Below are 20,843 nucleotides of genomic sequence, written 5' to 3'. Positions count from 1 at the left end.
TGTCTAGCAAATACATCAATTTTCCGTTTAATATTGTGATGATCCTGTCAAATAAGTATATCCCTGTAGAAACTGTGTAGTACATTATAAAACATACAGTCTATCAACAACAACAAACCTAGTGTAATCTCACAAGTGGGATCTGGGGACGGTAGTGTGTACACGGACCTTACCCCTACCTGGAAGGTAGAGAGGTTGTCCCGATAGACCCTCGGCTCAAGCAAAATAGTGTAATTTAATGAACAACAGCATTTTGAACTCGAAATGAAAAATATATTTTGAGGTCTTACTATTCCATAATATGCATATGCCTGGCACATGTCCTCTTCCAGTTCATACAAAAATTGTTAGCTTCTATTGTCAGTACTTCACCATTTATCCTTCCACTCAACAGTAAGTATGAATGAACTAGAACCACTATGATCCATTCTTCTCTGAGCATGCCCACAATTGGCAAGTTTGCGAACATCTAGGGGGAAAAAGCCTCAGTGACTGTACTTTACTGTTGCGTGGAAAAGAACAATACAACATGACAATAATCCTTGTCTAAAATCCAAGATCAAAACTAGGTAAATCGTCCATTTTGTATGTACTGATATCATGCACAGAATTCATCTCAGTTGAGTGGCAAAGGAACTGTGGAAGGAAGTCATTTGAAGCATCTGCGATGACACCAGAAAATCCCTCTTGCCATTGAGTATCCATCTGCTTATTATCTGCAGCAGGCTAAAGAAAACAGCAGATACTGTCAGAAAACAAGTACTGGGGGCAGTCATACAGTAATTTTCATCATGAAATACAAGTTTTGGTGGCAAAGTCGTACAGTAATGTTATAATCGGCATTAGATAATGGATTTTGAGTAAATAGTGGATGATAAATTGATATTCCAATCTTCTACTGTTTCAGCTGATTGGCATGCATATAATTTTCATAATAACTTCCATAAAAAAAATTCTAACTTCAATGTTCCTCTCCCCTGCTTTCTTCCAGAAACCCTTTACTTCCCCTAGTTTTCATCCCCTATTCCCTCTTGGCTTCTTTTTTCTTTTTTCTCCTGTGTTACATGGGAGAAGGAAACGACGTTTTCCTCTTCATATTTGACTCAATACATTCACCATATGAGGGTGGGTAATATCATAATATAAACGGAAAGCTCAAAAAAGAAATAGAGTTTAATGTCTTACCTTGTTGGATGCATGAGTCAAGGTGCAGACATCAGTTAATGGAGCCACTGAGCCACTAGGATTATCTGCACAAGTAGAAGCAAATGACAGTAAATGTAGTTAATAGCAAAATTGATATGCTGGTAAGTGTTCTAGAGGATGCTTGCCTTGCTGGGAGACAGATTCAGATGCATCCTCAGTTTCTGAAATTTTATTAGACCTGTCGTGGCAGAGTGTTTCAACTGCTTGAATCTTATAGTCTGACTCAGGAATAACCAAATGCTTCAGCTTTGCAGTTGGAGGCCTCTCTGTGACAATGCATTCTACATCACGCAAGCATATATCCATCTCTCCTAATCTGGAAAGAATTAATTCAAACCAAATATAATTTGCCAAATACTAGTTACACAGTCAAAGAATAATCACATATATAAGCCACTTTTAGGTGTGTTTTACCCAATAAGCCAACAGATAAAGCTGACAAATGGAAGTGTGCTTAGCAGTTATGTTTTCATTTTTTATTCATGGCATGAAGTCAATACATACACTGTAGACAAGCTTAATGACTGAGTATGAGATACTCTTTGGCCGGTGCAATCCGAAGACTGGGAAATGTCATCCAAATGGGATGCATCAGTAACTTTTATTTCTGAAATGTTCCTGCCACTGCTATGCGTCATGGTAGTTTGTTCTTCCCTATGCAGTGGTGAACTACCTTTAACATTGAAGTCTTGCAAGAGATGTTCCTCTGTTTGACTCTTAATGTCACTGCAAACAAGACTTGATGACTGCAATACTTGGCATTCCTCTGCAAATGTGATGTCCCTTACTGTGCTAGCGCCTTTCGAAGTGATAGGTTTTTTAAGAATGGACAAGATTTCATGGGCTGTCATGAGGGAAATAGCATCAGAAATTAATAGATATATTTAGCAATTGACTAGATTAGCGAAAAGAAAACTCTATGGACCTTACATTGCCAAAAAGAAGAAGAAAACTAAAGTTTCGTGTAATTCCAAGTTTAACTAACTTGATGTATAGCATTTGCAGTCCTTGATATTTATCTTTACAAATTATGGACTTGGAGATCAATGGCTGATTTAAAAATCAAGCTAAGTGGCCTCATACACTAACATTAAGCCAAAGGCAGCCCCATTCCCAAGAAAATCGATGAAACTCATATAGTTTCAACCAGTGGCGAAGCCAGGAATTTCCCCAACGGTGTTCAAACTTGAAAGAAGTGAAAAAATTCACTGACAAAGGGTGTTCAATATATGTTATATACTTCTAAAACCTAATGTTTTACCTATATATACAATGTAATTTTTTAACAAAGAGTGGTCAATTGACCACCGTTAGGACAACGGGTTTCAACAATACAAACATACAACACCGGAAGGAAAAAACATTTTGCCTGGCTTCTTTGTTGAAGCTAAAACAGAGTATTATCTTTAACATGTTCATTTGCATAAGAAGAAAGATAGCATGTCATATCTGATTATATTTATCTATCCTTAGTTTATGGAAGGATATCAGCTTTGTTATTACATTTTGACAACATCCTATCAAATTTGTTCCGCGAAATAACCTTATGACTTGCTTAGTGAAAAGCAATACATTGCAGTTTACCGATGCGACTTAAAGGAAGTAAAAGAGATAAGCTTCCTCCTTCCATCCAATTTTTTGGAGGGGTTGAAAAAGCTAATATAACGGATTCAAACCCCTGCACTTGTATTTCTAAGTGTCCAGAAATTCAACCCCTAAAATTTTTCTTCGGAGTATCCAAATTTCAAATCCCTCCATTTTTACATCCTTAACCAACGAGAGAAACAATTGGTAATCCTTATTTTCTTCCCCCGTCCCACCATTCCTTTTTTACCCCAATCAAACATCACATATGATTTACACAGTAATGTTTTTAACTTCACTGCCACTTTTTACCCCCACATTCTTTTTTGCTCATCTTGTTCCTTTTTCTTTGTTTGCTCCGTCTCTCCCCCACTTTTGTCCTAAACCCATATGTAGTTTAACATTTCATTCTGTTTTCTTCACTTATCGAATGATAGAACGATTAGAAAGGGGCATATGTACGGCTTTTGACTGAACGACTAAGGCTAATGGAACAGAAGCAGACGTAACTGAAAGAAATTAGAGAACTTATTTTAGAAGTTAATCATAATGAATTTTCTTGTAACCTGCATGTCCACCTTTTCGAATAGAAAAAACACTTCTAAAGTTATGCAAACAATTAGCCAGTTCCCCACGTGTACTGTTAGATTTTCAGAAACTAATCTATGCATTATCTTAGGAAAGGAGGCTCAGCAGCTTTAAAACAAAATCTATTTCCACAAACTCGAGTACAGGTGCTTGTTGAGTTGGTGAAGGAACAAAACCAAGAGCCTTCAGAAGTTCCGCATAGGTTTACCCTTTGAAAGCCTCTTTTGTTCCAGCCTAAGTACTGTGACACATACAACTCAATATGGTTGAAATATTACAATTTATTGTCTTAATTAAGAGTTAAGAGTTCCACTGATTACGAACAACGAATGAAATTCACAATTGAATGATCTCGACAAGATCGTCTGGAGAAAAGTAAAATTCTGCTGCTTAAATAAGGAAAAGGCTGACAGCTTACCTGCACGAACAGAGTTTGTTCTGGAAATCCTACAATTCATTGTTTTGTCAACAGAACAGCTTGCAGTCTTTGAGTCCATATGTTCCACCGAAAAAGCTACATTTTGAGGTTCACCTGTTAAGCAACACCAATTGGGAGCAGGAAAAGAGAAACGTAATGAAGGTTCTGGATGTAGGAAGTAAGATCTTGAGTGCTAATAATTCTTTCTGATGCTGTAGTCGTGTGTGATGCTACGTTACAACAGGCTATAAAAACTAGAAGGGCGAAATATATCTAGATTTATATACTTGTTAAAAGCAAGAAATTTTGATGCCACAAACAAAACAAAAGTGCACATAAAGATGAACTAAGGAAAGGAAAGGCAAGACTGTTTTGTTTCTAGAAATCAAACGTTATTCTATACACTAAATTGCCAACAGACTTACTATTAGGAAGTGGCTTGTCAGAGGAGATTCTCCTACTTAATTTGATATGGTCGAGTCCAGATATTTTAAAATCAGATTGTGCATGCTCTCGGGAAGAAGCACCAGTTTGAGGTTTTCCTGCACATAATGAAATCCAGTCCATAAGAGCATTTAGAATTTCTCAAACTAAGCTTATGTCAAGACAATGAAAGCATGTGATAGCTAAATGATCAACCTTACCTTACTGATTGAAGAAAGCAGGAATATTAGCCATGTGGTGTAGAAATTACCTTCTGGACTTGTCCTCATGTCACCAACTTCAACCAAATAATTTGACAGATTCAATGTAGTTCCAGTTGTGACATGTTCTGATAACTTGAGGAACTTTCGGCATAGTATGTTTCCTTCTTCTGTAAGTAGAGTAACCTGACTTGTTTATGGAGTGAGTTTATGTTAGAACCAAATCATAAGTTTGAGATCTGTAATATCACCAACTAAAATATTTGGAATAATCCAAATTAGGAAAATCAAAACAAAGCCAGTCAGTTACTGTTGAAAGTCTGAATCAATTATTGATGCAACCATCTAAATACCTGAATGATTAGCTTCTGAAAATCTTTGCAATCATAGAAATACTAGGCAGATAAACTGCTAAGATAAGCACAATCATTTCTATCAACCAAATCCTTGGCAAACTCGACAACGATGAACTGAACTACAGTAGCATGGAATGGATGGACATAGAACTAACCTGAGATTGGTGGGAACCAAAGGATGAAAGTCTAAGGATTCCATTATTGTATTTTTTTGCTTTCTGAGTTATCTGAGTTGTATACATGGCATCCCATTCTGTAATCGAAGTACAATAATAGTAGTTTATGAACAAGTCCGAGAGGATGCCCAATAACTACCCGACAGAGGTTATGAGCTTAAAATAATGATTGGTTATTCCTGATTTGAAGCTCTAAGCCACAAAGCTATATCAGCTTAGAAGAATGATTTGGTAATTCAGCCACAGACCTATATAGATGTTATAGATGAATTTAGGATCCCAAACTACAAAAACCTTAGGGTTCATTTGATTCATGGACTAGTTATTCAATGAATAATAATGTAAGAATTGTTATGTCTTAAATAATACTGGATTCTTATATGATGAGTAATATTAGAGGGATATTTATGCAGGAATCACCTACATTAATGGCATTTTTGTCTTTAGATGCTCTTATCCAGAGATTGCAAACATGCATATTCTTATTTCATGTTCTAACCAACATAGAAGAATACACAAATTCTCAAAAAAATTGTGCCGGTTAATTTTAGTCAGAAACAACATGTTGCATAATGCAGAGTTTTATATGAAAAATCAAACATATCATTCGTTATGCAAAAATTATACTAGTAATGCAAAGTTTTGTGTTGCAAACTAAACATTGTATAATTATGTAGAATTTTACGGGTCAACCCAACAAGCTCATCAGTTATAAGTCCAAAATTAAAGGACGTGACAAACTGGATAGTCATAAAAAAAATAAAAGAATCATCTATGGTAAGGCGGACTTCCTACAAGAGCATCAAGCACCATAATACTACCATTACCATACTAGAGTTTTTTTTAGGCAAAGTCAGGCGTACCAGCAAGCAACTTATTGAGGACAGCAACTTCCCCCTGTACCGGTCCTCTTTTTCCAAGTTCCTTGATATGCTTTTCTCGAGGACTAATATCCTTTAGAGGCTTTTGGTCTCCCTCACATTCTCCAATATCCACCAAGTAACCATCAAATGTTACCGATTCACCAGAACCGATGCTCTCATTCTTTTTCAGAAACCTGCTAACTAGGAGTCTCCTGGTCGCATCATACAGCATGATCTGGAAACAATCAGCAAAACTTTTTATCAAGCAAGAAGCAAACAATATATGGACATAATATTTAGCATAACTATGCACTTTATTTGAATACTTAGAAAAAGATAGGAACTGTTCTTTCACAAAAGTTGTACAGCTACCGTTCATATAAGCTAAGCATAGAAACCAATGTCTTCAATCTTAAGAACAAGATGCATCCTAGCTGCTGAAAGCAACTTACTTAGGCGTTGGGTCAGAGAGTTATGTGTTAACGTGTGGGACGTTGGGTCAAAAGAATATGAAAACAGAAAAGAGGTGCTTTACTGCTGATTTACTATTCTTCATATTTTAGCTCAAAGGTAGCTGTCTCCCTATTACAATGGGCTCTAAAATCTATCATTCTTCTCTTTCTCATTCCCCCTTCTCTTGCTCCACCCCTAATTCCCTGGCAATACCTTCTTGGCTCTCGGTATGTTCCCTCTTTGGAAGTTCAAAAGTTGACAGATAATAAATTCTTGGTAAAGATTATTAAAAAAAAAGGGGGGGTTCTCTTCCAATGCATGCCTGATGAGAAGTATGAACATAAGGTCATATTCCCCATCCGAGTTTAAACTATCCAGAGCCACAGATACTAAATCTGATGTTGCTATCAATAGATGTAAGCTAAAAAGTTCTCAAATTCAGCATGCAGCCCTGGCTCTTGCGCTAGCAAGACTTACAAAGGAATTACATTAGCTTAAACGGGTTAATCTTTTATATTTCTCTCACAAGCAGGCAACAGCAAGCTTTTTGATTTTGGCCTGGGGAGGGAGCAGATTAGGTAGGTGATGCAGTTCAAACACAGTAAAATTAGACAAAAAGAAAGGATCAACATCAGATTTTGAGAAGGTCCAAGCTCACAATTGTTAATGACAAGCTGATGCTGAACAGTGGAAGATGTTGACTATTTATAAGTTAGACAAGAAATAATAGCAGAAACCAACCTGCTTGCCATGTGAGCCAGACATCACCAGTCGCAAAATCCCATCATGGAACTTCTTTGCTTTTTGAGTTATTTGTGTGGTGTACAGTACCTGCCATTCTGAATTTAGAAATAAAGTAGAAACTCATTCTCAGAAAATACATAGAGATGTCAAGAATTGCAATCTGTGAAAACTGATCTTTCAAATCCACTAACGGAAAAATGATAGCCAGCTTACTTGTCTTGTCATCTCAATTTAATCGGTTTTCATTTGACTAGACCGCATTGTAGGAAAAAAGGTACTCTTACATTTCTAATAGTAGTCTGTGTTAGAGATCTGTTCAAATTGTAGTTCAGATATGAGAAAGCATGGATTATGTTAAAAGTATGTAACACCACGACAAAGCAATTTAAGGTTGAATTACTTTACTGCAATTCTTATAAATCCATCTAGAGAAAGTGAGGGGTTTGACAAACGTCCCCCTGTATATTCTCAAAACCCAAAAAATAAATACATGAAGGAGATGAACATAGAATCCGACCTCTTCATAACCTAATGAAAAGATCAACAACCTCATCTTTTTACAAGATGAGTCTCTAAGAAGACCAGTTATGTGCGGGTACATGAAGGAATATTCACTATGCAATGGTTGAAAATGAAATGGGAGGGGCATAGACCTTCTCAAAGAGTGAACATAAGATTTTAAAGTGAACAAAAGACCATGCTGATGTGACTTTCTTGTTTTGCTTTACTTTTATGAGATGGTAGTTGCAACTTATCAAGCTTCAGATGTCCTCTTACTTCCACAGGTAGCGAGTGAACCAAGAAAAAGCAATGGGAAAATGCTGAAGACAATACACAATTAGAAAGAGGTTCTACAAGTCAGTTTAGGAAGTTGGATGTACAAAAAGAGAAATTAGGCCTACTAAATTTAGACTAGAGGGAGTAAAAATACAAAAAAAAAAGTTAAACTAGAAACATGAAAATAATTTACAATAAATGCACAAAAATAATAGTTAGCAAAGTTGCTGCAAAAGTACGTTCCTACCTTCTGTGCTTGATTTTGTCATGTCAAGGGAACCCGGTGAAGAACTATATTTGCGAACTTCACTCTTCTTGAACTCTGCAAGTTGAAAGTTGTAATTGCTATACTTCACCCCCAGAACAGTAACAGACAAAAGCCATTAGAAAGATTAATAAAGGTTAGCTTGAGACTCATAATAAATCCATTTTAAGATGGTGGACAACTTGTTACAAAGCCCTAACGAGTGAACCATGATTGTCAAATTCCAGACATACAAAAAAAAAACTTCGGAAACACAATCTAGATTCACATAACCTGGCTTATCCAAAACTGAAGACATGAAATTTCAAATTTGTGCGGGAAATTCAGAAGCAATTGCTAGAAAATATGGAGGAAAAAGGTTCCCCAAGCTTGTCAGCGTAGAAGAATCCGCATAGCTTTCCTACAATTTACATGTGTTTTTTAACTTGAAGGTCACTTCAAATAATTAGATTCGCATGAAAAGCTTCAGATCTTCAGAGTAGTTAGTTCTACTTGATTCAAAATATTTTAGGTTAAGGATGCCACGACCCTAAACCATCTGACAAAGCAATATACAGCATTTTACAAAGTACTCCTGAACAGCTTCTGTCCCACAAAGAATTTCTGAAAATTCAATTTAATAACAAAGGGTACGCCCATTAACAAAAGCAAAGGAGTGTTAGGGAAATAGAACATGAGACCAAGATATGAGCTTAGAACAATGATTGACAATTCCTGTTTTGATGCACTAAGTCGCAAAGATATGCATATGTCACAAATGAAATTAGGATTGTTACCACATTGCAAAACCTTTAGGGTTGTTTGATTCATGGACCAGTAATGCAGTGAAGGATACTGTAGTTATTGTCATATGATAGTAATATTATAGGGATTGTCGAGCAGAATTGCCTATTGTAATGGCATTTTTGTCATTAGATGCTCTTATCCAGCTATTGCTATGAACGTATTCTTATTTCACATTTTATCCCACATAAATAATGCAAACATTCCCGCACAAGTTAATGCCAATATTAGTAATGTTGAGTTTAAACATGTTGCATAAGTTTTGTACAGAAAACCAAGCATTTCACTGGTGAAGCAAAGATTACACCAAAGTTTAACGTTGCAAACCAAACATTGCATTATTTTGTGAAATTTTAAGGCCCAACCAACCAAGACCTTCTTCATTTGTAAGTCCAATATAATAGGACGTGACAAACTAGATAGTCATAAAACAAAAAAGAATCATATATTGTAAGGAAGACTTCCTATACAAGCATCAAATACTATAATACGATCTTTACCTAACTGAATTTTATTTAGACAACCAGCTGGAAACTTGTTATGGACACCGACATCCCCGTGTACTGGCTCTCTTGTTTCAATGTCTGTGATATGCTTTCCTTGAGGTCTAATGTCCTTTGGAGGCTTTTGATCTTCCTCAGATTCTCCTATCTCCACCAAGTGACCATCAAATGTTACCGATTGGCCAGACATGATTCTTTCATCCTTTTTCAGAAACCTATTATCTAGGAGTCTCCTGGTTGCATCATACAGCATGATCTGGAAATAATCAGCAAAACTTTTTATTCAAACGAGAAATCAGCAATATAAGAACATAATATTGAGCATAACCTTTTTGATCAGGTAAGGTAATTTTTATTAAGAAGCTTCAAAAAAGTACCAAGGGGGTACTTTCAAAGTACAAGCAAAACATCATAGGAAAAAACTACAAATAAAGATTCTACAATTCCATAAAATCTAACAGCTGCACCAAGTCTCCTACTACCCTTTCCTTACACCAAAAATATAGATTCTGCAAACAATTATTTTTCAGCATAGGAATCTGGGTCCTCTGATCTTCAAAGCATCTTTTATTCCTTTCTAGCCAGATGGTCCACATGATGCATAAGGGAATGGTCATCCACATCTTTTTCTTCCTTTTGCCTACTGATTGACCCTGCCAACTTTCCAGCAGGCTTCTAACACTGTTTGGCATTGCCCACTTCACACCATAGATGTTAAGGAATAGGTCCCAAATCTGTCTGGTCTGCCGGCAATGAAGGAACAAATGATTTACAGACTCCAGGCTTTCTTCACAGAAAAAACATCTATTGCATAAGGCAAAAACTCTTCTTTGCAGCATATCTTGGGTAAGACATCTATTCCAGGCTACAGTCCATCCAAATCCAGCAACTTTTGTTGGTGCTTTGGTCTTCCAAAGTGTGACGACCCGGCCAGTCGTCTCATGAGTTACCGTTCCGTTTCCCCCATTTCTGCTTCTTTATGCTTCGTTATCCGTGTTTTATGGTATCGGGTTGGTCGGATCGAGTCCGGAATGATTTTGGTAAGGTTTGAGACACTTAGTCTCTTTTAAGGAAGTTTAAGTTGGAAAAGTCAACCGAATGTTGACTTATGTATTAGAGGGCTCGGATGCGAGTTCCGATGGTTCGGTTAGCTTTGGGAGGTGATTTATGGCTTAGGAGTGTGATCGGAATGGGTTTTGGAGGGTTGGAGTAGTTTTAGGCTTGAATTGGCGAAGTTGATATTTTGGCGATTTCCGGTTGATAGGCGAGATTTTGATATAGGGGTCGGAATGGAATTCCGAGAGTTGCAATAGCTCCGTGGTGTCATTTGGGATGTGTGTGCAAATTTTCAGGTCATTCGGACGTGGTTTGGTTGGGTTTTTGATCAAAAGCGGAATTCGGAAGATTTTTTAAACTTATGCTTGAATCCGAGGTGTTTTGGTTGAATTGATGTTATTTGAGGTGTTTTGATGATTGGAGCAAGTTTGAATAAGATATTGGGTTATGTTTGTACTTTTGGTTGAGGCCCCGGGGGCCTCGGGGTGATTTCGGATGGTTAACGGAGAAGTTGAAATATTATTGCAGCAGGGTTTGGGGACCGCAGGTGCGGCGCCGCATGTGCGAGGGATGGCCGCAGAAGCGGTCAGGTTGGCCGCATCAACGGAGTCGCAGATGCGGAAGGCGTATCGCAGATGCGAGTTGGGCTCTTAAGTGAATTCCGCAGAAGCAGGTTTTGGACCGCAGATGCGGGTATCCCTGGGCAGAAGGTATATAAGTCTTCCTTCGCGATTTTTGAAGGTTTTCACCATTTTTGAACACGGATTCGGGAGCTTTGGGCGATTTTGAAGAGAGAAATCAAGGAAACTTCGTTAAGGTAAGGATTTTGGACCTAAAACACATTTTTATGGTAGTATTTCATGGGTTAAGGCTGTAATTAAAGGAATTAAAGGGCTAAAAAATGGAGGATTAGGGCTTGAGTTTAAGAGGCCTTTAAAGGAGGATTTGAGGGGTCATTTGGACTCTAATTTTAGTGTTCTTGATATGCATAAACTCGTGGGGAGATGAGGAACCCATTGATGTAAAAATTTCTGAATTTCGAGAAGTGGGCCCGGGGTCGGGTTTTGGTAATTTCGGGATTTGTGCCCTTTATTGATTGTTTTCGCTTGGGCTTCGTTCCCTTAGCCATTTTGACGTCCTCGTTCTGGATTTTGGGTAGATTCGACGCGCGTGGAGGCCGATTCGAGGGGCAAAGGCGTCGCGAGCTAGAGATTTAGCCGGTTTGAGGTGAGTAATGATTGTAAATGATGTTCTGAGGGTTTGAAACCCCGGATTACACATCGTAGTGCTATGTTGAGGTGAGACACACGCTTGATGACGAGCGTGGGGTCGTATACTATTGGGGATTGTGACTTGGTCCGTCCCGGTTGATGATTTTACCGCGTATTTGACTGAAAACTATTTGCTATCATCATTATTTGGGTTGAATGCCATATTTGGGCTTCGTTCACTTTATACTTGAACTCGGTCATGTTAATTTCCACTGTTTTACTATTCAGCCATGTTTACTCAGTTTTTTTAGGGCTTAAATGATATTTTAAATGATGTTTGGGCTGAGAAACACTGTTTTACTATTGCCCGAGAGGCTTGTGATGATTTTTGACTGAGTAAGGCCGGGGGCCTATATTGTGAGGAAACACTAATACTGATTTGAGGCCGAGGGCCTGAGATATGTACGTCACGAGGTAGCTTGATTGATATGAGGCCGAAGGCCTAGATTTGATGCCACGAGATGGCTTGTTATTGTGTTTGGGCCGTAAGGGGGCCCTCCAGGAGTCTGCACACTCCCAGTGAGCGCGGGTACCCATTGTGATGTGAGATTGAGCCCGAGGGGCTGGTATTGTTCTAAGATGTTGCCCGAGGGGTAGATTTGTTGATATTGTGCCCGAGGGGCGAACTTCTATTTGTTTACCTTACATTAATTACATGTCAATTACTTGTTTACTTGTTGAAAGAGGATTTTACTTTATTTTTCACTGGTTTACTGTTTTTAAATGATTTTTCTGCTTCATTATAGAATGTCTTGTGCCCTACGTGTTTTCTTACTTTCAGTCGTTATTTACATTTGTTACTCACTGAGTTGGAGTACTCACTTTACTCCCTGCACCCCGTGTGCAGATTCAGGCGTAGCTAGTCCCGCTCCCGAGTGCTGATTCATTCCAGCTTCAGGCGGATCTTCGAGGAGTCTTTAGGTAGTTGTTGGCGTTCGCAACCTGGAGCTCCTCCCTATCTATTTCCTTTATGTTCTTAGTTCAGTATTCAAAACTTTGTAGTTACATTTGAGGTTTCAATATTGTTAGATGCTCGTGACTTGTGACACCCCGGTTAGGGCTATGTCGGGTTGTATTTCCGCTACTTATTATCAGTAAAGCATGTTTTAGACTGCTTTTATATTGTTTAACTGGTTTAACAAGTAAATTGGGTTTAGTTGGCTGGCCTTGTCTTCACGAGAGGCGCCATCACGACCGGGTTCGGGTTTAGGGTCGTGACACAAAGCATCTTCCATGGCCATGATTCCTCCCGCTGCCCAGTTTGTTGTTGAAGAAGATTATAGCAGCTTTTAACGTAGTATTTCTTATCTCTACTGGCCATCCAAATCTGGGAATCCTCTCTACTATCATCCAATGTTTTCAATCTTAAGAACTAGATGCATTCAAGCTACTGAAAGCAACTTACTTAGACCTGGCTTCAGGTGTGAGAGCTGTGAGATTAACGTGTGAGACTTTGGGACAACAGAACATGAAAATATAAAGGAGATGGCCTACTGCTTGTTTACTATCCTTCATATTTTAGCTCAAACTTGTCTTCTTTGTAACCTCCTCATAACAGCCAACTCTAACATATATTATTCTTCTCTTTCTCATTCCCCCTTCCTTTTGCTCCACATCTAGTTCCCTGGCAATACCTTCTTGGCTCTTGGCATGCCTCCTTATTTGGAAGTTCAACAGTGAACAGATAGGAGTAATAAATTTTCGTTAAAGATCAAAAATGTTATTCTTCTAATTCATGCCTTGACCAGAAGTATGAAGCGTGAGGTCATATTCACCTTCAAGGTTGAAACTCTCCAGATATACGGAGGCAATATCCAGTGTTGCTATCAAATACGTGTAAGCTAGTAAGTTCTCAAATATTCAGAATACAGCATTGACTCTTGCATTAGCGAGACTGTATAAAGGAATTACATTGGCTCAACAGGTTAATTTTTTATATTGCTCTCATACGCAAGCAACAGCAAGCTTTTTGCTTTGGCCTGGGGAGGGGGAGCGCAAGATTGGTGAAATAATTCTAACACAGATTTTAAATTAGACAAAAAAAACTGGAGCAACATCATACTTTGAGAAGGTCCAAGCACACAGATGTTAATGACAAGATGATGCTGAACAGTGAAGGTGTTCCCCATGCAAGTTAGACAAGAAATAATGCAGAAAGCAACCTGCTTGCCATGTGAGCCAAACATCACAAGTCGCAAATACCCATCATGGAACTTCTTTGCCTTTTGAGTTATTTGTGTGGTGTACAATACCTGCCATTCTGAATTAACAATCAAAATACAAACTCATTCTCACAAAATACAGAAAATGGAGAGGAAATGCAATCTAGGAGAACTGGTTTTTCAAATGCAGAAGTGGAAACATGATAGCCAGCAGCACTTGCATTATCATCTCTATTTAGCCGGTTTATTTAACTAAGAGAAGAAGATGACAGAATGTTTTTAATAGTAATTTGCGGATAGAGATTGGTCCAGATTATAGTTCAGATATGAGAAAGGACTTTTGTTTAGAATATGTCACACCTCAAATAAAACACCTCAAATTTGGATGACTTTACTGCAATTTTTAAAATAAAATCACCTAGAGGTGGGAGGGGGAGAGAGAGAGAAGTGTCGCCAACATCTCTCTGTATCTCAAAATCCAAAAGGTGAACACATGAAGGAGAGAAACATAGAATCCCACCTCTTCATAACCCAATGAAAAGATGAACAAGCTCATCTCTTTACAAAAGAAGGTGTCTCTATGAAAGACTGGTTGTGTGCAGGTATATAAAGAAACATCCAGCAATGCAATGGTTTGAAAATGAAATGGGAGGGATGCAGCCCTTCTGAAAGAGTGAACATAAGATTATGAAGAGTGACCATAAGATGATAAAGTGAACAAAAGAACCACTCTAAAGTGATTTTCTTGTTTTGACTTTATAGCTCCAAATGTCCTCTTACTTCCACAGGCAGTGGGGTACCAAGAGAAAGTACTAGATAAATGCTTTGAAAGCGTTTAAGCAGTTCAGTTCAGGAAATTGGATGAACCAAAAGAGAAATTAGATCTACTAAATTTAGACTAGATGCAGAAAAAATATAGAAGCTTCTAAAGTTGAAACAAGAAAATTATATCGCTGCACAAAGTACTTATCTACCTTCTGTGCTAGACTTTGTTGTATCGAGATAGCCTGGAGAAGAACCATATTTGCAAACTTCACTTTTCTTGAATTCTGCAAGTTGAAATTAGTTATTGATATATTTCACCCTTGTAACAGTAACAGAGAAAAGACATAAATTAGGTTACTAAAGGTTCGCTTGAACTTTCAGACTCATATTAGACCCATAAGGACCATAATCTCACAATCAGAGACAACCAATGGACATCATATCTTTGTACAGTCCCTCATGAACTCATGCGGTGAATCCCATAATGTCAGAACCTCTAATAAAAGCAAGAAAAAATAACCCATTACTGTACTTCACGGAAAAAGCAGGACAGGAATCATCTGACTAACCTCTAATAATCTTTTGTGATGGGCTTAGATTACTTGGTGTTGCTTTCCTTTTCCCCAGATTAGATTTCCTATTATCTGAAAAGTAAAGAAGAAAAATAATAATCATGTGCAAACTACAAAAAGGAAGAACAACATCAAATTATAAACAACTGCCAAGAACAAAAGAAAGAAAGTTGAGTGGTACCAACAGCAGCTGAACTTTTCCCAGAATGCAGTAACCCAGATTCCACCGGAACTTTCTTATTCATCAGTTTAGTATTTAATTTGGGTATAGGTTTGTAATCGCCGTGAGGATCACCAATATCAACAAGGTAAGAATCAAATGGCAGTGTTTCGCCTGTTTTGACATCATCATCGTTCTTCAAAATCTTGATGCCTAACAGCTTCTCACAATCATCATAGAGCATGGCCTGTAAAGAACCAGAATATTTTGATGTTATACCTAATTTCTTGACAATGTATTCACTGCAGAACATGAAAGCCCTTTTCTATTCAACAGTCAAAACTAGTCCGCAAACCCCCTTCCAAACATATCTGTTTGTGTATCAGTGGACTCCTTTATAGCGGCACTAACAGAACTCAGGCAGCTTATACAGGACATGCTCTATAAAGATTGTGCACCCACTGCTAATTGGATCTGCCTTGCTAGAGAGGCTGGCATTGTCTTACTGAGGCTTTATTTACAAGCAGCTCATAAAAGTTAATACATATTCTCATGCCGCTAATGTCTATGAAGATTGACCCATAAATCTCTAGATAAAAGTGCACAAGATAACAAGAGTTTGCTTGACTGCAAGCCTTCTACCTTAAGATTAGAGATCAATTTGATACACACACACTTTACATGTATGAAGAGGCAAATCCAGGTTTTTAAGTCCATGGGTGCACTACCGGCTTTAACCAAATTTGATACTTGTAAATAGTGTCAATTTTTTTATTTTTTTATTTTTGGTCAACAATGTCAATAGATATGGAAACATTTAGTGTTTTATGACTTATTGTAAATTTTAAATATTATTTAAAGAGATAACTTATACACTTCTTAAACCATTCAGTTCTTACCATCAAAATTCAAAATAAAGAGGAAAAATAAAATGCTAATAACAATTTAATACCGTAAAATTTAAAACTTGTGCAAATTTTAGTGCAAAAAGAAACACCAAAAAATCTTAACATATTACTAATTCTATATATGTGAATTACTTACAAAATAAACTATATGTTGCAATAAAACATTATAGACAAAAGTCCAAAAAAATTATTGAAACAAAAATATTCAAGCAAGTTATTGTGTAATTTAATATTCAGTAAAAAGCAAAAAGGGTAAAGAGAAAATTAATCGAGAGACTGCAATTAAGATCGAGGTTAGCATAAATTCGGAGTAGGAAGACTAAGCAATTAAGATAGAGGTTAGCATAAATTCGGAGTAGGAAGACTAATAGATTTTAGGGGGAAAAACAAATGAAAGAAAGGAAAAAACAAATAGAGAACAGCAAGATGAGAAAATCCCAAGAGGGATTCGATCCCTTGTTGTTGGGAAAGTAAAACAACCAGACAACCAGTGAACCACTTAGCTTTATAGAGCATGGGCTCCCAAAGTTAATATTAGACCCTTTCTTTAAATTATGTACATGGAAAAACTGATTTGCTGGGAAGACCATAGGTTCACGTGAACCCCAATTTACACTGTAGATCCGCCCCTGCATGTATGTATATATGTATGTATGCAGTGGCGTACGCTGAATTTTGTATAAGCGGTGTCACACTTAAAGTGAACAAATAAACTTTTATTACTATAATACCAAACTCAGAGGATAAACTATGTCTTGGGGAAACCTTTGACGTATTAGAATATTTGTTAAGAATTTATTTAAAAACAGATTTTTTTATTTTTAATATTTTATCCTTAATATTGAATTTTTTAGAGTCACTATTGTAATTTGTCTCTTTTTTTCTTCTTAATTTTGTCTTGGATTTCCACTAAAATGCGTCTGCATGTCCAAGGGACTCTTCTTAATCACATGTCACTAGGATTAGGACTCTTCTTAATTATAACAAAAAGGTAAGAAATGTGCCTAAAACTCAGCATGTGCAGAGATTCGAACCCACAACACTCACCAACATAACTGAACTATGTTACCATTGGACTGGAACACCACACTTGTTCAAGTGGTGTCACTGTAATAGCATTTAAGCGTTATTCAGTTTTTTTATCATTATAGATATATTTAGTGAATTTTTTTTCCGCGAAGCCGCGAAGCGGTGTCACGTGATGAATTGCTGGTTATATAGCTCCGGACCTTATTTGCTGGTTATTGTTATTGCATGTCCTCTACTTTATGATTTTTTAGGATGTTGTCACTATTTCTATGGTTAATGTTGACGATACTGATGAATTGTCTCTTCTTATTTTATTTCTATCTTCCTGAGCCGAGGGTCTATTGGAAACAGCCTCTCTGTCCTATCGGGGTAAGGGTAAGGTCAACGTACACACTACTCTTCTCAGACCCCACTTTGTAGGATTTTACCGGGTCGTTGTTGTTATTGTTGAAGCGGTGCCACGTGACACCGCTTGTAACCATGTGTATCCGCCCTTCTATGTCTGTATGTGCACCAAGCCCCCACACACATACGCACATACAAGGTCGGATGTAATCTTCCGACACCGGGTTCATCTAAACCCAGTACGTTAGATGTTGAACAAGAATTTATATAAAATTTCACTAAATTGCAACAAATACTATATCTAAAGTCTAAATCTAGAATTTTAAAAATATAATGGGTTCAATGCTAAAAACCTTTAAGGTTCAACCTATCAATCTTAAATCCTGGAACAGTCTGTGCGCACATACACACACATACATATAATATGTGTATGTAGGAATATATAATAAGCCCAGACTCATAGTCAAAAAGGAGCAGTAAGCACAGTGCTAATCGGATTCACTAACTTCAAATCCTAAATCAGCCTCCTGATCTCAAGTCAAATTGAATCATCTATTAACACCTAAACTAATTTACGCTTTTTTTTCCTTCAAGTCACTTGAAACATGATATTTCGAGCTGTATAAACGAGAAAATGGAGAAAATAGAATACCTAAGTACGGATATATGAAAATATACCTTGTGGTTTGAGGATTGAAGCTCTAAGAAGCCATCGTGATAAACTTTTCGCTTCTGCTTGAGATGCTTCGTGTACGTCACGCTCCATTTCTTCACATCTCCCATTGTCGCCGAGCAGATAGCAAATCGGCGATTTTTCCTCGTAATACTGCGGATGGTTCTAGAAACTTGGGGAGAATTAGTGACCTTTTGGTGCGAAATTTAGGCGGGAAAATAAAAAGGGACAAAAAAAGATGTAGATTTCAATTCGAAGCTTTTTCTAATTTCTTTTATTGTTTTTATGGAAGGGTATTTGCGCCACTAATAAGTGTTAATCGGGCCGGGCCGGGCCACTAACAACCCGGTTTTAATATTATACTTTTAATCTTTTTGAAACGAAAGGTAACTTATTATTGTTACATCTTAATCTCTTTACTTTCTTATAAATACACATAAGGGAAAAAAATATTTACACTAAGGACCTTTTTTCTTTTGTTATTTATGAGGATAGACAAGGAAACAATCTTTATGCAATAGATTTGACTGCATCTTTGATATAGAACCCAAAAACTCATCTTTGTTATGAACTTCATATTATCCACTGCATTAAGACATCAAAAGTAACTCCCTAACATCGCAAGATTCAGTTCATATATTATTTTATCATATATATTTAATTCCTATAGAATATGCGCCAATGAAAAGAATTCACTTAATATCATCTATATTGAAGTTCAAATTTATTATAATTGATTATTATATTTTATTCTTCAATGACTTGACTACCCCTCGAAGTCTTATGGTTTTTCTTTTTTGGGTTTTCCACTCGGTATTCGGTACCCGCATTGGATACCGATTATAGCCGGATTCGCGCTGGTAGGGCTCCATTCGAGGGTAACGCTCCCTACCAAGAATTTTTTCATACTCAAGGCTCGAACCAGAGGCCAAGAGCAGCTCAATCCACTGCACCACGTCCTTTGATCATATTTGATTTTATATACAAGTGGTCATCTAATTGGAATTAATTGATCGAATAATAAACAGTGCCTATAAAATGGGATAAAAAGGGTCCATTCTCGACTTAAAAAGAAGAGATCCCATCGTACAAGGCAAGCTCGGAGAAGTGCTAAATCTGTTCTTTAACGTAAGATTGAGAGATTTATCTTGAACTTTGTTTTTTTAATGGATTTTATCTTGTTTATTATGTTGGATTTCTTTTCTTTTCTCCTTTTTTTTTTTTTTGGTAGGATGGTGTAGCAAAACTTTTTGTACCTGTGTTTTGATGAACCCGTTATTGAGTGGTTTTGAATGATTTCTTGAATTCTGTATTCGGTTGGCTTGCCCCATTTTGTCGTTTTATCGAGACCAGGGAATCACGTCGAGGGTCGATCTCGTAATGGAACAGGCCAGAACACGAAGATAAAGTATCAAGCTCGAGAATCGAGGTGCTCGTCGAGATCAAGGCCAACAGCGATCGGGACCACATATGAAAGACTTTGAGCGAAGCGCAATAACGGAAAGGCGAGATATCCGTAACCGATCGAAGATCACGGCGGAAATTCAGGAACAGATCATATCAAAGGCGATTGTTTAGCCTAATCATGTGATTTACTTTTGTAATTAGAATTTTACCATAATTAGGATTCTCTACTATATAAAGAGGAGTCTCATCATTTGTAGACACCTTACATTCACGAATATAAAAGTAATACAACATTTTTTAGCTTACATTCTTGTTCATCAGCTTATTGTGTCTTTAATTATCCTTGCATAATTAGCTTGAGGGTGTTCGAGCTCAAAGCTCTGTCCGAACGCTGGTTTGCTTTATATTATTGTCAATTTGCATCACTTATCTTTACGTTTATCAATTGGTATTAGGTGAAATCGCATATCCTTAAAATCACATTATAAGTTTAATTGTTATCCAATTTTTAGGGTAAACGGTTTGGCGCCAACCATGGGGCTAAGGATAATAGTGATTGCCTAGTATTAATCCTCATAAACACATTGTTTTTACACTTGTTCTCGAGTATCTTTGATTTCAGGAATCAACATGTCAAACTCTCAAGCAGTGCCTACCCACACAGACACCGACCTTGGACTTCATGGTGAAAACGAGCATATAGTCGCCCCAGGAAACGGAGTACCTCCAGTCAATTAATCCCGATGGACCACAGACTGTAGATCCAGTTGTTGTCAATTCTCGTGTTGCAATTCATGAAAATTTAGGCGCTGACCCTGAAAATAGTGTCCACATAAACGCCCGGCCAGCCAATCAGAATGCACAAAGTGGTGAAGAAGGCGGGATTAGCCTTCGAATAATTTGAAATGTTGCAGACTCAGCAAGCTGCGATAGCGCAGCTCCAAAATCAGATCGAGCGCCAAGCAGAATCGAACTTGATGCATCACAAGAAGTGATTCATAGGGTCGAGCGTATACCGGACAAATCAAATGATAACGAATCAGGAACTGACCCCACCATTATGAAAATGCTCGAGGAGCTCACTAAACGGATCAAACCAGGAGAAAAGAAAAATGAGGCTAACGATAAAAAGGTA

General features: G+C 37.5%; 1 protein-coding gene across 4 annotated transcripts; it reads right to left on the bottom strand.

Annotated features, from left to right (window-relative positions):
- Window positions 1–251: 251 nt before the first annotated feature.
- LOC107792351 (uncharacterized) lies at window positions 252–18,492 on the bottom strand. 4 transcript variants are annotated; one of them, XM_016614560.2, is made up of 17 exons: window positions 18,307–18,492; window positions 15,368–15,593; window positions 15,184–15,258; window positions 14,824–14,898; window positions 13,850–13,947; window positions 9,358–9,616; window positions 8,057–8,131; window positions 7,030–7,127; window positions 5,836–6,070; window positions 4,952–5,049; window positions 4,491–4,626; window positions 4,222–4,338; window positions 3,797–3,892; window positions 1,711–2,050; window positions 1,332–1,522; window positions 1,186–1,250; window positions 252–726 (listed from the first exon to the last, which is right to left on the bottom strand). In XM_016614560.2, the coding sequence occupies exons 1-17, from the start codon at window positions 18,409–18,411 to the stop codon at window positions 547–549; spliced, it is 2,469 nt and encodes an 822-aa protein (XP_016470046.1). In that variant the 5' UTR covers window positions 18,412–18,492; the 3' UTR covers window positions 252–546. The 4 variants fall into 4 exon arrangements, with proteins under 4 accessions (XP_016470046.1, XP_016470045.1, XP_016470047.1 ...); XM_016614559.2 differs by having other exon boundaries at window positions 3,797–3,910; window positions 18,307–18,490; XM_016614561.2 differs by lacking the exon at window positions 18,307–18,492 and having other exon boundaries at window positions 3,797–3,910; window positions 13,850–13,939; window positions 15,372–15,510.
- Between the last annotated feature and the right edge of the window lie 2,351 nt (window positions 18,493–20,843).

This window comes from Nicotiana tabacum, chromosome 1, assembly GCF_000715075.1.
Source record: "Nicotiana tabacum cultivar K326 chromosome 1, ASM71507v2, whole genome shotgun sequence".
Lineage (NCBI taxonomy): Eukaryota > Viridiplantae > Streptophyta > Magnoliopsida > Solanales > Solanaceae > Nicotiana > Nicotiana tabacum.
The sequence above is the reverse complement of the archived record's forward strand: the minus strand, read 5'-3'. Positions and strand labels throughout refer to the sequence as shown.